General features: G+C 58.5%; 1 protein-coding gene across 9 annotated transcripts; it reads left to right on the top strand.

The window, feature by feature from the left end:
- The first annotated feature begins 768 nt into the window (after window positions 1-768).
- Window positions 769-13621, top strand: C5AR1 (complement C5a receptor 1). Of its 9 annotated transcripts, none has more exons than XM_030546684.1 (3): window positions 769-879; window positions 1320-1431; window positions 4352-8103. In XM_030546684.1, exon 3 carries the CDS (start codon window positions 4372-4374, stop codon window positions 5443-5445), a length of 1074 nt encoding a protein of 357 aa, XP_030402544.1. In that variant the 5' UTR covers window positions 769-879; window positions 1320-1431; window positions 4352-4371; the 3' UTR covers window positions 5446-8103. The 9 variants fall into 9 exon arrangements, 6 of the variants coding, with proteins under 6 accessions (XP_030402544.1, XP_030402547.1, XP_030402546.1 ...); XR_003998267.1 differs by lacking the exon at window positions 769-879 and adding an exon at window positions 10330-10416 and having other exon boundaries at window positions 1158-1431; window positions 4352-7355; XR_003998268.1 differs by lacking the exon at window positions 769-879 and adding an exon at window positions 10330-10388 and having other exon boundaries at window positions 1158-1431; window positions 4352-5500.
- The last annotated feature ends 1416 nt before the right edge of the window (window positions 13622-15037 follow it).

The following is a 15037-nucleotide window of genomic DNA, read 5'->3' as shown; positions in this document are numbered from 1 at the left end:
TAACCCCAGCTCCATGGCATTTAATCATATATTGTCCGCAGAGTATGAGAAAACTCAGCCAAAAGCTTGTTGAGTATTCTCAAGGGAGGGAATTGTTGGTGTCACAAAGCATAACCCTAAGTAACTTAAAAAGGTAAAAGGCAATAAGGAGATGGAATCTCCCTGTTTAGGCCTCAGATGAGCAAAAGTCCCTCCATGTTTAAACTCTAATTGACCTAACAGGCCAATAAATAGAAAAGACCAGGTGCAACGTCCGTTATCAGTTGCCATACAGCTCAAACCAGTATAAGGCAGAACTAATGAGGCCTGCATACTTTTGGCCGAGGGAGAGGAGATAACGGTTCACAAAGAAGAAAGGACAAGGTCGTAATTCAAAGGAGTGAACCTAACAAGATAGACTTGTAGTCTCCAGCCTTGATTAACTGTTTAGTGTAACTGCTACGAGGGGGAAAATTGGAGGGAGGAAAGAAGGGACGGGCTTAGCTAAAAGTAAAGTATAAAAAAGGTAAACTGCTTGTATTAGATGTGCTGGATCTGAGGCGTGCCAAGTCTCCCAGCACCGCTTTGAGATCTCAAATAAACTTGTGTTTTGCTTCTCCACCCTGGTGTGTTTATTGGCGCTAAGCACTCCCGGCCCGAACCACTGTTGCTTGCCTCGGGCAGCTTCTGTGCCTGCAACACTGGGATGGAGTCCCCACCAGAGGGTCCCTCAGGGGCAGGGCCGAGGTGCACCAGGGGGGTTGGGTTCTGTGGGTAGCGCCCAAGATGCAGACAGCTGGGAGGCCCCATGGCAAGGAGCTCAGAGCCTGACGTGGAGGCGGGGCACTCGCCCACTCTGGCGCTGCAGCAGGAAGCAGGTTGAGATGAGGTTTTTGCTGAGTGAGTTAATCTCCCCAGGATGCAATTCTGCTCCAAACAACCCCGTTGCGATCTCCTGGGCCCGACTCGTTTGTCTGCGCAGGGTCTCTCTGCCTTCACCGCCTCCGTCCTGAGCAGGCGTGTGTTTGCACCGGCCTGGAGGTCAGACGGGGAGCTGAGACTGTACCTTACACTGTCATTTACCCCATGGGAAAGTGTAGCTGTTCTGACCTGGGGGGCGTTTCATGGGTGTAAACACCTGCATGAAGTGCTGGGGGGACGGAGAACGGGGCCCCAAGCCCAGAGCGGTTTAGGGGAGGGTGGCAGCACTGGGAATCAAACGCAGAGCTCCAGGAATGGGGGTGGAAGCCTCCACCACGGCCAGGTTCCTTTCTGGGCTGCCACCCCACCTCTGACCCTCTCCCTGCTTCTAAGGGCTGAACTAGGCAATTTCTCTGCAGAGCCCTGGAACTTCCTGTTTGCGGCATTTTAAAACCTCAGCCTTCGCTGCCTGTCCACACTTGCGAAAATCGCCTGCAGCACGGACGCAGCCTGAGGGTCTGGGTACACGGGGTGAGTGCTTGCTTAGCTCTGTGCCTCGGGCCCGGAGCCATCTCTTCTCGGGAACGTTGTGGGGCCTTCCAGGCGGGAACAGCCAAGCCCATGGGGCAAATGCCGATGTCATCCTGCCTGCACTTTGCGGGCAGCTCCTGGCATTGTCATTATCTCAGACAGGCACAAGTTGTTATGGACAGTCTGGGTTAGGCCTCGAAGCTTGTTGTTAAGCCAGTTGGGGCATTGCTGAAAGTGGCCTGATCAAAGGAGGGCGTCTATCAGAATCCAGCTGAGACGGTGCCGCCCACGTTAAGTGCTGGCTCTGGGCTGGTGCTCCTAGATCATTTGCTTTTCCTCCGGTCCCCTGGGCTTGCTCTGATAGTCTGCCCACAGATCACCCCACGCCGGCTGTGCCTGCTCCCCGACCAGTCGTGTCCCAGGTCAGGATTTGCCTGTCGCGGTGCTGCATTTGGGATGGAGCTTTAGATAGGCTGTGGGTCAGCATGTGAGTTGTTGGAACGGTCTCGGGGTTTGTCCGTGGTGTGGCAAGCCTGTTCCGTTTGATGCTGACAGCTCAATCCCTGGCACCCACGTCCTCTTTTCTCTAATGGACAACTGTTCACTGCCGTAAAACAGGTCTTGGGCTGCCTTTGCACAGGTGAGCCTTTTGGTGTAACTAAGGTATGAATGGAAAGTGGTGCAGTTATACTGGTGTCGTGCCCATGTAGACACTCTTATTCCGCATCAGGGCAGCAGCTTCCAGTGTAGTTGAGGTTGCTTGGGAAGGAGTTCGAGCTAACCGGAAAAAGCCCCTCTGATACGGGACTCAATGCCCCCTCAGCGGCATATCCCAGCTTAACTCGACTGGTGGAACTGATCACACTTTCCTTTGTGGACCAGGCTTGAGATTTTCCCCTGCACCAGGGTTTTTTTCCTGGTTCCATTCTCTAGTTCAGTTAAAATATTTTAAGTCAACACTAGGGGCTTGGGCTGTGTTTAACCCAGCCTGGTTGGATCGATGTACAACCACACTGCTCCAGCAACTAGCTCCGATACGTGTCTGGTGCCAGGGCACCCCCATGCCCTGAGCTGTCCGTCCCCCAATAGTTATGACCACGCAGCCTGCTTCGAGCCCTCGCAGGAGGGCTCCTGTGTTTACGAAACTCTTTCTTTGGGAAATTGGATTGCTTTGCGGCTAGAAATGCTGCAGCATTGGAGCTGCCATCTGCCTTGGGCTAAAGAGCCTCATTTCTGCATGTTTAGCTTTGTTAGCAACTGTACGTGCTGACGCGCCATCACTTGCTCTGGCCACCAGACCCCACCGCCCTCCCAGGGCTGGGAATAGAACCCAGGAGTCCTGGCTCCCAGCAGCCCCTGGGTAACCAATAGCTCCCGCTCCCCTCCCAGAGCTGGGGAGAGAAGCCGTGAATCTGAGGCTGTGCTGTTGCACGATCACATTATTCTTGTCACCAGCCTAAAGCAGGGGGAGAGGCTGAGCTCAGGCACTTACTGCTACCCACATGGGCCCAGCTCAGCGCAGCAACCTGCACCAATCAGATAGAGGGTTTCACTGAGGGCCCAGTCCTGTAGGCATTGCTGCCCATGCCTCCCGGATTGGGGCCCTCGCCCGAAGAGAGTGCTTTATAAACAGCAGTTCCTTTCTCCTTCCTGCCCCAATTACACGGCTTTGCTCTTTCATCACGGGAAGGACGCGATGTTGGGCAACTGGCTTCACAGTGCAGAGTCGTCCTGTGACTGGGCAGCCCGGGCACAGAATGCAGAGACGCTCGGGCCCAGGTCCTTAGCCTCCAATGGGCATTCGCTGGCCTGTGCAAAAGGCACTGGGGCCTCAGCCCAGCTCCCAAGAGGGCAGGCATGCATCCACTCATTGGTACCGTCTGGGCCCCTGCCAGGTAGGTGCAGCAGAGAGGCCAAGGACTGAAGTCTTGTCTGCTCTGGGGGTCCCAGCTACCCCTGTGCAAACGCCGCTGTGCGCTGTGATTTGCTTTCCAAGCAGCGTTCAGCCGGAGCAGTGGAGACAATGGCGTAGCAGCGGGTGTGCAGCGGGGCAGGCACTGGAATCGGGGCAAATTGCCAGTGCAGCCAATGCCTGGGTGGGCTGTGGGACTTGGTCCCATCTCATCCTGGAGGGGGTGCGGCCGGGAGGGCCCCAGGGATGGTGCCTGGGGGAAGCTGTCCTGGTAGCACCTAGGCAGCAGATTCACTTTATCCAGCACCAAATTAACGCATGCTAATTCCTGCAGATTAAAATTAAAAACAAACCTGTGAGTGATTCCAGCTGTTCCGAGTCCCGTCTCCACCCGCTTCCCAGCAGTTCGGGGCCCTGAGGTGCCCCCAGACCAGGAGGCTGCTAGCTGGGAGTGGGGGTTTGGTTTAAAACCAGGAACATTCTCAAGGGCAGGTTTTTTTTGGGGGGGGAGTTAAGGATAGGAATGGGAGATGAACCCTAATAATTCGTGGCCAGTAAGCTGAGGTCTGGCTGCATGCTCCCCAGCTGTGAGATTGATGGGAACCATCACTCTTCCCTCCCAGTGTGGATGAGGCCAGGGCCCGTCTAGCATGGTATCCCGTCTGCGACAATGCCTAGCACTATCTCACTCAGAGAAAGGTGTAAAAATCCTCTGAGCTCTGCAGCAGCCTGTCCACAGGGGAAGGTCCCCCCCACAACACCTGTCAGGCAGTTTAGATTCCAGCCACACTTCCTGAGTCCTTCCCAGCGGGATGCCAGGTGGTCCCATGAGTACAAATGTTCAGTTCTCTTTAAAAATCCTGGTAAGCTCCTGGCCTCACAGAGGTATGTCGGTGAGTTCCACAGGCCAATCTGGATCTGTGTTTTAATAAAACAATGTGGTTACGGTGCCATTCCCACAGAGCAGCAGGAAGTGACTGGCATTTCTATTTGATTGTTTGTTTACAGGATACAGAGCCTACTGCAGAATGAGCATCAGCGAGGTGTCTGATGACTACGATCCTTTCTCGTACGGTAACTTCACTGCGCCCAGCTTCGACACGCCGACTCCGCAGACTTTCCAGCTGACCCCCATCCTGTGGGTGTCTCTGGTTCTCTACTCCCTCGTCTTCCTGCTGGGCGTGCCTGGGAACGCGGCTGTCATCTGGGTGACGGGCTTTGGGATGAAGCGCACGGTGAACACCGTCTGGTTCCTCAACCTGGCGGTGGCCGACCTCCTGTGCTGCCTGGCACTGCCATTCCTGGCCGTGCCCGTGGCCCGCGGCAACCGCTGGGAGCTGGGTGACTTCGCCTGCAAGCTGCTCCCATCCCTCACCATCCTGAACATGTTTGCCAGCGTCCTGCTCCTGATGGCCATCAGCGTGGACCGCTGCGCCCTAGTGACCAGGCCCATCTGGTGCCAGAACCACCGCACGACCCGGCTGGCCTGGGGCCTGAGCGGGGCAGCCTGGCTCCTGGCTCTGCTCATGACCCTCCCAACCCTCATCTTCCGGACGACGCACAAGGAGATCTCAGGCAAAGTGATGTGCGTCCTGGAGTACGCTCAAGTGGCCAGATACCAGACCACCGTTGAGGTGTCCGTTGCTACCTTCCGCTTCGCTGCCGGCTTCCTGGTCCCCTTCATGGTGATCGCCACCTGCTACAGCCTGGTCCTGGCCCGCGTCCACAGGAGCCGTTTCACCCGCTCGCGCAAGACCATTAAGGTCATTCTTGTGGTGATCATCGGCTTCTTTGTGTGCTGGCTCCCCTACCACGTGGTGGGGCTGATCATTGCTGCCCACAAGCCCACCACAAGCATCTATAAAGGTGCCGCTGAGACCGACCCCCTGATTGTGGGTCTGGCTTACGTCAACAGCTGCCTCAACCCCGTCATCTACGTCATCATGGGCCAGGACTTCAAAGACCGGTTCCAGCGCTCGCTGAAGACCATCCTCCGCAACGTGCTGAACGAGGATTCGCTCTCCATGGGTGACGGCAGGAAGAAGACCAGATCCACGCAGGAGACCAAGTCCACGATGGAGGACCAAAGCATCGGGGTGTGAGCTGAGGAACGGGCCCACGGCAGCCCCACCGCGGGCCGGGCTTGTGACATATCAGGTGATGACTGCCTCCCCTTTGCTCACTGTCGTTATCCTGGGGGATCCGTGCAGGGCGCACAGCTGTACAGCCATCGCCCCTCGCATACCCCAGGCCCCTGCAGGCTGTGGGACGGGGCAGATGGCGATATAATGCACATAGTGCCACCTCTATATTTGCATATCTGAATATTCATGATTTCATTCTCCTATTTCCCCATCATCCAACCCTTTGGCACCTCACTCCCCTTCCTATCCTCCCAGCTCCCGCCTTGATTCCCCCCAATCTCCAGTTCCCCATGTCCCCCTTCCACAAATTCCTTCTCCAGCCCTTTCCCCCAGTCTGGCCCCACCCCCAACAACCCCTCTGCCATAGAGACAGGACTGGAGCAACATCTGGAATCGCTCTACAACCACATCTCCATGGCTACAGGCCACACTCTGGGTGGGTCTCCTCTCTGGCTAGGGTCCTCTCTGTGGTTGGAGACCTCCATGCAGTGGGGTCTCCTCTACGGCTGGGGTCCTCTGAGAGAGAACCAGCCTCTAGGAGGCTAACTATGGAGATGTGCCATATGGAGCCTCACCCTTTGCTCTGCAGCTGTCCCAGGCAGGATCCCTGCATTGGGTGCTAGTGGCCCTCGGCCCAAGCTCCTCTCTCCCAAGCTATGGGGGGTAACTCCTCTGCCGGGCAGCAATAGTAGCCTGTTACCCTCTTACGCAAATCAGCCACGAGAGGGTGACAGAGACCTGACCTCCCTAGCTTACAGAGACCCAGGGCCGCAGGGCGTGACTTTCCCTGCCCGTCATGCAGTCGTCGGCACCAGCCCAGGGAGTGAAGCACAGGTCGGAACGGGGCAGCGTTTGGGCACACACTCTGCATGGGTGCGGCCGAGCACCTCAGAGCCAGTTGCCAATGTGCATCTGTGCAAGCAGCCCCCGTGCAAGCTGCTGCAAGCAGCATCCACGGGGGGGAAGATTATGGGAGCGTTTCTAGCTTCCTGCCCCTATTGCCAGAGGCTCAGAATTTTCTGTAACTTCCCCCTTTTAGGGCTGGGATTTTGGGGATTAGGTTTTTGGATCCAACCGCCTCCCACCCCCTCCAGCACCCTGCAGGGGCACCATCCCGGAAATGTTGATGTTTTGGGTTTTGTGTCATGGGAGAGGACGACTGGCAGGAAATCACTGCCTTCCTGCTCCAGGGCATGAGCCAGCCCCTGACTGACTGGGCCAGAGAGAGACTTCCCAGGAGGTTACAGGTCTGAGTGCACCTCTGCCATGCCCAGGCCTGGGACGCAGCACCCGGTGTAGCAGCCATGCTGACCCATGGGATCTGAGTGAGTCCTGGCACCTCTGGGCTTCCCTTTGGGAGCCTGTGCCCAGCAAGCCACAGTACTGTTTGTTTTAACAATAGGAACAAAGCATTTGGGGGAAAGGGCTTTAGAAACACAGTCTGCAACCTTTTCTCTCCTACCCAAAACCATTCTGCGATGAGGATCTAGACAGGGCCGGCATCTGCAGTTGCCCCAGCAGCTCCTGCATGTCACCCTGGCCCTGCAAACAGCCTCTCTCTCCCCCACCCCCCAGGAGATGCTTGTTACAAACTGCTCGAGTCCCTTTGCTCGCTGGTGTGGACAGCCCTTGCACTATCTCCTACCAGCACTCAGGCATTTGCTGAGCAGTGGCTTATCTTGACCTGTCCTGCGTCCTTCCTGCTGGTTTGTGCAGCCAGACACCAATTGAACTGAACCAACAGCTTCTTCCTGCAACGTTCACAGACAGCGGCCATCCCTTGCCAGGGCTTGGCTCCAGCTCCGTGACCCGTCGAGTCTCGTCCCTGCACAGCGGCCTCTGGAGCAGCTGGGACTGGCTGGGCAGAGGTAGAGTGAGTCCTGCCCTGATCTGTGGGACCGAACCCCCTCAGGAGGTCTCACCATGACCATCCCTGCAGCCCAGTGTGATTGTGCATTACTCCTTCGGGGCCTGGCAGCCCCGGTCCCAGCGGCTCCCCTCACCCTCGGCTGAGATCCCCCTGCCCCAGCAGATAAACAGGTGGATCTGTGGCCTGATCCTTGGTGCTATGCCTTCCTCCATTAGGCTGTATGGGGCTCTGCTGCCACATACCCCGGGCGAGGCCCCTCCATTGCCTGCTGGGGCAGCGCCAATGTGTTCCTATCGGTATTTCCAGGTTTGCCCTTAAGACAGACGTGGCTGCTGCCGTGTCTCTCTTGAGCCTTGCTGTGACAATGAGTGTGCGGGGCCACGGGGGCGGGGGCATGAAGCCACCTGTTTATTTGCCAGGGTGGGGGGACCTCAGCCCAGGGACAAGGCACCCGAGGGGCTGGGAATGGGGCTGCCACGCCCTGAAGGGAGCATGGGTGGGGGTTACATTTAGCGCTTTATGGTGCTGTCCACAAGTCTGGGCTTTTCGGGGCGCTGGTTCTGCACACACTGTCCGGGGGTCCCTCTTTGCCAGGGTCCCTGCCAGCAGGGCCTACGCAGACCAATTCACGCACCACACAGCGGGGCTCTTTAGGAATCCCGCCCTTCCAGCGCGCCGTGCTGCTCCCAGGAGACCCGAGTAACCACTCCCTGTGTTCGGTGAATAAACATGCCTCTTTGTCACTGCGTTTGAGTTTGTGTCGGGATGTTGGGCTGGTGCTGATGGGTTAAAAACTGAAAAGCAGAAGCCCTGTTCATAGCTGAGCTCATCAGCTCTGGCATTTTCCTGGGCGGCGGCCATGGGATGTGGCTAGGGACAGCTGCATGCGGTGCCATGGGGCAGGGGCAGGCCATGAAAGTAGCGTGTCGGAAAGGAGCCACAGGCTGGGTGCCTGGTGGAGTCTGGGGTCCGATGAGCTGGGGGTCTGAGGGGCTTCCCTCTGCCTCGCTCCATGGCCCTCAAGCTCACCAAGTCGGGTGCTTCCCGGCAGACGTGGAGCGCAATGTTCCCTGGCCCCAGGACTCTGATCCCACGTTCAGATCCGGTCCAGTGCAGGGGTGTCACGACCCAAGGAGCCCAGGCACTGGGGGCTTTTTGATGTGCCACAAGCGAAGGGAGCGGGCAGCAGCAGAGGCAGCACACGCTGGCTGGGAAGGTGCAAGCAGAAACATCCCCAGTGAGTCTGTGAATTATGTACGTTCCATTCTCTGCATCCGATGAAGTGGGTTCTAGCGCACGAAAGCTTATGCCCAAATAAATGTGTTAGTCTCTAAGGTGCCACAAGGACCCTGTTCTTTTTGTGGATATGGACTAACATGGCTGCTACTCTGAAACCTGTGAATTATGGTCGCACCTAAAGGCCCCAATCCTGGCCCGGCCCCTCTTGCCTTAGGGGCTGTAGAGGACAGGCCCTGCCCACACCGTTAACAAAGCCAGAGCCCAGCTGAAAGGTGGCTGGTTTGGTTACACGCCTGACCCTGGGGCCAGCAGGCTCCTGGCGGGCGGAGTGGGAGGGCGTTTGGCAGTTGTGCCCAGGCCTTTCCCCCACCCCCCAGGGCAGTAGCAAGCCACTAACCCTAGTTCTCGTTTCCAGTGTTTATTTGGAGGCTGGTCACAGGACAGCTGGGGAATATTCTTGCTGCCCTAAGCAAACCGGCAGCTGCTGACGCAACTGGCCCCCGCACCCCTGCCCAGCGAGGCAGCTGTCCTAGCTCCTACTCGGCTGTCGGGGGTGGGGGGTAGCTGTAGGAGTTAGAAATGCAGAAATGCCGGGGCTTGTGCAAGAGGCTGCGGGCTGTTACAGATGTTCTGGGTGCAATTCTTAGCACACCAGCCTCTCAGGAAGTGGCCCCCACCTCCGCCCAGTGGAGGGCTATCAGTCCCCCCGCTTCGGGGCCAGAGCTGACCCCTTGCTGGGCAGGGGTGGGGCGGAGGGCACGTTCCTTGGAGCCAGGTTATCCCATCACCAGCTCTGCAGCAGTGGGCGATGGCCTCTATTGAAGACTGGGCCAGAGGGAGCCTGGGCTGGTGCAGTCTGGCCACGCGCACGATGCTGGGCATTGTGAGTTTGGCAGGTCTCTGCGAGCACCGCTACCCACCTCCCTCCTGCCTCTGGGGGACCTGGGTTCTTGGCCGGTGTTGGGTGGGAGTGGGAGCTGCCCTGGCTGCCCTGTGGGATGCTGGGACGAGCCCGCTCCAGCCCCATCTGTGATACTGCAGAGCAGCCAGGCACCGAGTGTGGAGTCTCTCACCAGCACATTTTGACAGGGCCCCCAGCCAGCCCTGCTCTGAGGAGCAGCCGGCAGTGACCCACACCGTGCTCCTGGGGGAGGGACTCAAAGGCTGGGGCTAGTTTGTTTGCTTCGCTCTGTGCCATCTGCCGGGGACTGGTGCAGGTCCGTGTGGTCGGCCCTGCTTCATAAACAGATTGAATAGAAAGGACTAATCAAGGGTTCACCGCTGGAGTCCGGCCGGCAGCTCGGAACCATCCCTGGCACAGAACCTGTGTCCGCGACACGCGTTGTTCACATGTGTGACAGCTGAGTGAGTAACCCCCTCTACACCGGCCCCGACAGCCTGTGCTCGTGTCCTCCCTGCAGGGGCTGGGGCATTGACGGGCGAGCCCCGGGCTGGGACGGCGTGGCAAACACAGGGTGTCCCATTACCCCACCCTCACGCCCCCGCAGCCCTCCCAGCCGCGCGTCCGGCCCGTTCTGCTGCCGCTGCAGAATTCCCAGCTTCCCCATTGTCTGCAGCTTTGTGTCTGCCTCGCGGCAGCCAGGCCCCATTGCCCAATGCTCTGGTGTGATGCAAAGGAAACCGCAGGGCCAGATCCAGCTGGCCCTGGGTCTTTTCAGGGAGGGGCATGTGGGGCAGGGGGTCCTGTTAACTCTTCAGTGCCCTTTATGCAGCAGGGAAGCAGCGACGACTCCCACCCACAGAGCGCAGCAGCAGCCAGCCCACGCCTGGGTGGGGACAGTTTGGAGCCGAAGCCCCAGCAGAGGAGGGTGAGCCAGTGGGAAGGCAGTGGGCTGGGACTCAGGAGATCGGGCTCCAACTCAGCTCTGCCACAGACGCCTGCTGTGACCTGGGGTGAGTAACTCTATCTCTCCGACCTCGGCCCCCCCGCTGCCATGTGGGGAGACCGAGCCCTCTTCTGTCCGTTTGCATTGCTGGCTCTTTGGGGCAGAGCCTGTCTCTCACTCTGCATGCAGCCCCTGGCACAACAGGGCCCCAGTCTCAAGCTGGGCACACGGAGTGTGACTGTGTCAGTTGGGGGGGGTCGCTCCCCCACCGTTGCAGGCCAGGGTGACGTCAGAGCAGGGCCCTGTCCCATGCCAAGGAGGTCGTGGTGGCAAGAATTAGCCCTTCATAGAATATCAGGGTTGGAAGGGACCTCAGGAGGTAACTAGTCCAAACCCCTGCTCAAAGCAGGACCAATCCCCAGGCAGATTTTTGCCCCAGATCCCTCAAGGATTGAGCTCACAGCCCTGGGTTTAGCAGGCCAAGGCTCAAGCTGGTGTGTGTGTGGGGGGCCTTACTGCACCCACTGAGCCGTAGGCAGAGAATCCTGCAGCAGGGTCCCCCCAGCTGGGATGTGGCTGCGGCATGTACACGGTGTGGGGGGATTTTATCCAGCAGGCAGGAGTCCCGGCTGCAGCTCTGGGTGTCTCTAACCCACAGAGAAATCATGGGGCCTGGAACTGCTGAGTCGGGGGCTGGTTGGTGAAATCATGCATGTGGCCTTGTCAGGCTCTCATGGCTCCTCCAAGCGTGGGACCAGCCTCTGGCGCAGCTGCTGGGGGTGGGACACCAGCACGGGAAGGGGCTGCGGTGCCTACAGGGGGACCCCCCCCCAGGTCTATTCAACGATACATCCAGGCCTGGCAGGCTCCTTCAGTGAGCACTGGGGCTTGGGCAGATGGTGCCATTTCAGAGCAGAAAAGGAAGAGAATTTTACTCAACCCGTGTGACAATGCGGTTCTGGTGGGACCCAACTGAGAGTGCCAATTCAGGACCAATTGCTTAAACAGGGCAGTTACAGCCCTAGGCTCAGGTTTTTCCACCTCTAAGGCAAACCAAACCAGCCACACAAAAATGACTTCGGTTTCACTCCACTGGCTAACCACAAGTCACACAAGCAATTTCCTTAGACACTCCAGCCTCCCAGTATCACCACCAGTGCCACCCGTCCTGGGGATGAATGGTTATGAAAACCAACACCCCAGTAAAAGAAAAAGGTTCTCTCGATCCCAAAGGACCAAGCTCCAGACCCAGGTCAATATACACATCAGATCTTACCCACAAATCACGCTGTTGCCAATCCTTTAGAATCTAAAATCTAAAGGTTTATTCATAAAGGGGAAAAGGTAGAGATGAGAGCTAGAATTGGTTAAATGGAATCAATTACATGCAGTAATGACAAAGTTCTTAGTTCAGGCTTGTAGCAGTGATGGAGTAAACTGCAGGTTCAAATCAAGTCTCTGGAGAACATCCCCTGCTGGGATGGGTCATCAGTCCCTTGTGTAGAGCTTCAGCTTATAGCAAAGTCCCTCCAGAGGTAAGAAGCAGGACTGAAGACAAGATGGAGATGAGGCATCAGCCTTATATAGGCTCTTCCAGGTGTAAGAACCTCTTTGTTCTTACTGTGGAAAATTACAGCAAAATGGAGTCTGGAGTCACTTGGGCCAGTTCCTGCACACCCTGCTGAGTTACAAGGCATATCTGCTTCCTCTCAATGGGTCAGTTGTGTAGCTGATGGTCCTTAATGGGCCATCAAGCAGGCTAGGCAGAGCTAACACCAACTTGTCTGGGTTGTCACCCAGAACTACAGCACCAATTTGAAATACAAACAGTATAGAGTCAATACTTATAACTTCAACTACAAAATGATACAGACATACAGACAGCATCATCCTAACCAGTAACCCATAACCTGGTCTTAGACACCTTATATGACCCCCTTTACATAAGATTTGGTGCCACTACAGGACCTTGATTGCAAACCATGTTCTATACGGTCCCAGTTTATACCAATAACGTCACAACCTGAATTTGGTTTTTAGGGGGCGGATCCTGCTGCAGAATGAGCGTCACCGAGCTGTATGATGACTACGATCCTGACTCGTACCCTAACTTCACTGTGCCCATCTTCGACATGACGGATCCACAACTGACCCCCATCCTGTGGGTGTCTCTGGTTCTGTACTCCCTCGTCTTCCTGCTGGGCGTGCCGGGGAACGCGGCTGTCATCTGGGTGACGGGCTTCGGGATGAAGCGCACGGTGAACACCGTCTGGTTCCTCAACCTGGCGGTGGCCGACCTCCTGTGCTGCCTGGCACTGCCGTTCCTGGCCGTGCCCGTGGCCCGCGGCAACCGCTGGGAGCTGGGTGACTTCGCCTGCAAGCTGCTCCCATCCCTCACCATCCTGAACATGTTTGCCAGCGTCCTGCTCCTGATGGCCATCAGCGTGGACCGCTGCGCCCTGGTGACCAGACCCATCTGGTGCCAGAACCACCGCACGACCCGGCTGGCCTGGGGCCTGAGCGGGGCAGCCTGGCTCCTGGCTCTGCTCATGACCCTCCCAACCCTCATCTTCCGGACGACGCACAAGGAGATCTCAGGCAAAGTGATGTGCGTCCTGGAGTACGCTCAAGTGGCCAGTTACCAGACCACTGTGGAGGTGTCCGTCGCTACCTTCCGCTTCGCTGCCGGCTTCCTGGTCCCCTTCGTGGTGATCGCCACCTGCTACGGCCTGGTCCTGGCCCGTGTCTGGGGTAGCTGCCTGGTCCGATGGCACAGGCCCACGGTGGTCGTACTGGTAGTGATTGTCAGCTTCTTCGTGTGCTGGCTTCCCTACCACGTGGTGGGGCTGATCCTGGCCTCCCATGCCCCCAGCGCCCGTCTGTACAAGTTGGCAGACACCACCCAGCCCCTCGTCGTCAGCCTGGCCTACGTCAACAGCTGCCTCAACCCCATCATCTACGTGGGGATGGGCCGGGGCTTCTGGGGCTTGGTGCAAAGCCGCCTGGCTGATGTCCTCCAGGAGGAGGGGGCAGCCCTAGGGGGTGAGGCCCAGGCTCAGCTCACCTCCACGAGCAGTGGGCAGGCCACGGAGGTTTAGGTCCATGGGGGCAGGGCCACCCGGAGGATTCTGGGGGCCTGGGGTCTTGCCGCCGAAGACCTGACATTTTGGCAGTGGGTTCCGGGGTGGAAGGACCCCCAGCCATGGGTCTTTGGGGCACTTCGGCAGCAGATCCCGGAGCAGAAGGACCCCCGCTGCCGTATTGCCGTGGAAGATGCTCCAGGAGCCCAGGCCTCGCGAGAGTTTTCCGGGGCCCCCGTAGCGAGTGAAGGACCCTGTTCTAGGGGCCCTGAAAAACTCTCATGGGGGCTCCTGCAGGGCCCAGGGCCTGCGGCAAATTGCCCCACTTGCCCCCCCTCTGGGTGGCCCTGCATGGGGGTCCCCCAGCTCGGGCGGGACCAAGAGAGCAGGGGACTGGACTGACCAGATGAGATGCTCGCACCCCAGCTGCGGTGTATTGTGGGATGCTGAGATGCGGTGCCCTGCGAGTACCACGTCTGTGCCTTGCGTGGTCGCTGAGCCTGGCTGGTGCTGTGACGTGTGGGGAGCTGAGTCTCTGCAGAGCTGGCTGGAGGGAGCAGTAAGATCTGCTGCCCCCCAAACATCCTGTAGCCCCTGAGCAAAGGGGCCAGCTCCGGATTACCACTGAACTGCTCTGACTGGAAGCTCTGGGGGCAGGGACTGTCTCTGTTCTGCATGTGTATGGTGCGGCTGCGATACAGATCATTCATAAATCACAGCCTTCTGGCGAACCCTCTCCTGCCCCTTTCTTGGCTGACCTATGAGAGCCCGGAGCATAGGGCTGTACGTGCCTGGCCCCGATCCCTGCCCCAGCAGAGCTCTAAAGCAGAGCTAGGCAAACTACGGGCCTGCAGGACTCTCCTGCCCAGCCCCTGAGCTCCTGGCCTGGGAGGCTGCCCCCAGCCCCTCCCCTGCTGTTCCCCCTGCCCTGCAGCCTCAGCTCGCCGTGGTGCCAGCGCAATGCTCTGGGCGGCGGGGCTGCGAGCTCCTGGGCAGTGCAGCTGCAGAGCTGGGCCCTGACCCGGTCTCTGTGCTGTGTGGCGGTGTGGCTGGCTCCAGCTGGGCGGCGTGGCTGCCTGACCTGGTCTCTGTGCTGCGCGGTGGTGTGGTTGCTCCAGCCGGGCAGTGCAGCTGCCTGACCCGGTCTGTGTGCTGCGTGGTGGCGTGACCGGCTCCAGACCGGCGGTGCAGCTCCCTGACCCGGTCTCTGTGCTGCGTGGCGGTGTGGCTGGCTCCAGCTGGGCAGTGCAGTTGCCTGACCCGGTCTCTGTGCTGCGCGGCGGCGTGGCTGGCTCCAGACCGGCGGTGCAGCTCCCTGACCCGGTCTCTGTGCTGCACGGTGGCGTGGTGGCTCCAGCCCGGCGGTGCAGCTGCCTGACCCGGTCTCTGTGCTGCGCGGCGGTGTGGCTGGCTCCAGCTGGGCAGCATGGCTGCCTGACCCGGTCTCTGTGCTGCGCGGCGGTGTGGCTGGTTCCAGCTGGGCGGCGTGGCTGGCTGACCCGGTCTCTGTGCTG

The sequence above is a fragment of the Gopherus evgoodei genome, unplaced genomic scaffold (genome assembly GCF_007399415.2).
Source record: "Gopherus evgoodei ecotype Sinaloan lineage unplaced genomic scaffold, rGopEvg1_v1.p scaffold_48_arrow_ctg1, whole genome shotgun sequence".
NCBI classification, from domain to species: Eukaryota; Metazoa; Chordata; order Testudines; family Testudinidae; genus Gopherus; species Gopherus evgoodei.
The sequence above is the reverse complement of the archived record's forward strand: the minus strand, read 5'-3'. Positions and strand labels throughout refer to the sequence as shown.

Bases quoted from the DNA above. Each gene is read 5' to 3' on its own strand.
- C5AR1 (XM_030546683.1), top strand. From the start codon at position 10,213: ATGCTCTGGTGTGATGCAAAGGAAACCGCAGGGCCAGATCCAGCTGGC. The intron at 10,511-12,483 runs GTGAGTAACTCT...TTTGGTTTTTAG, and splicing joins GACGCCTGCTGTGACCTGGG to GGGGCGGATCCTGCTGCAGA.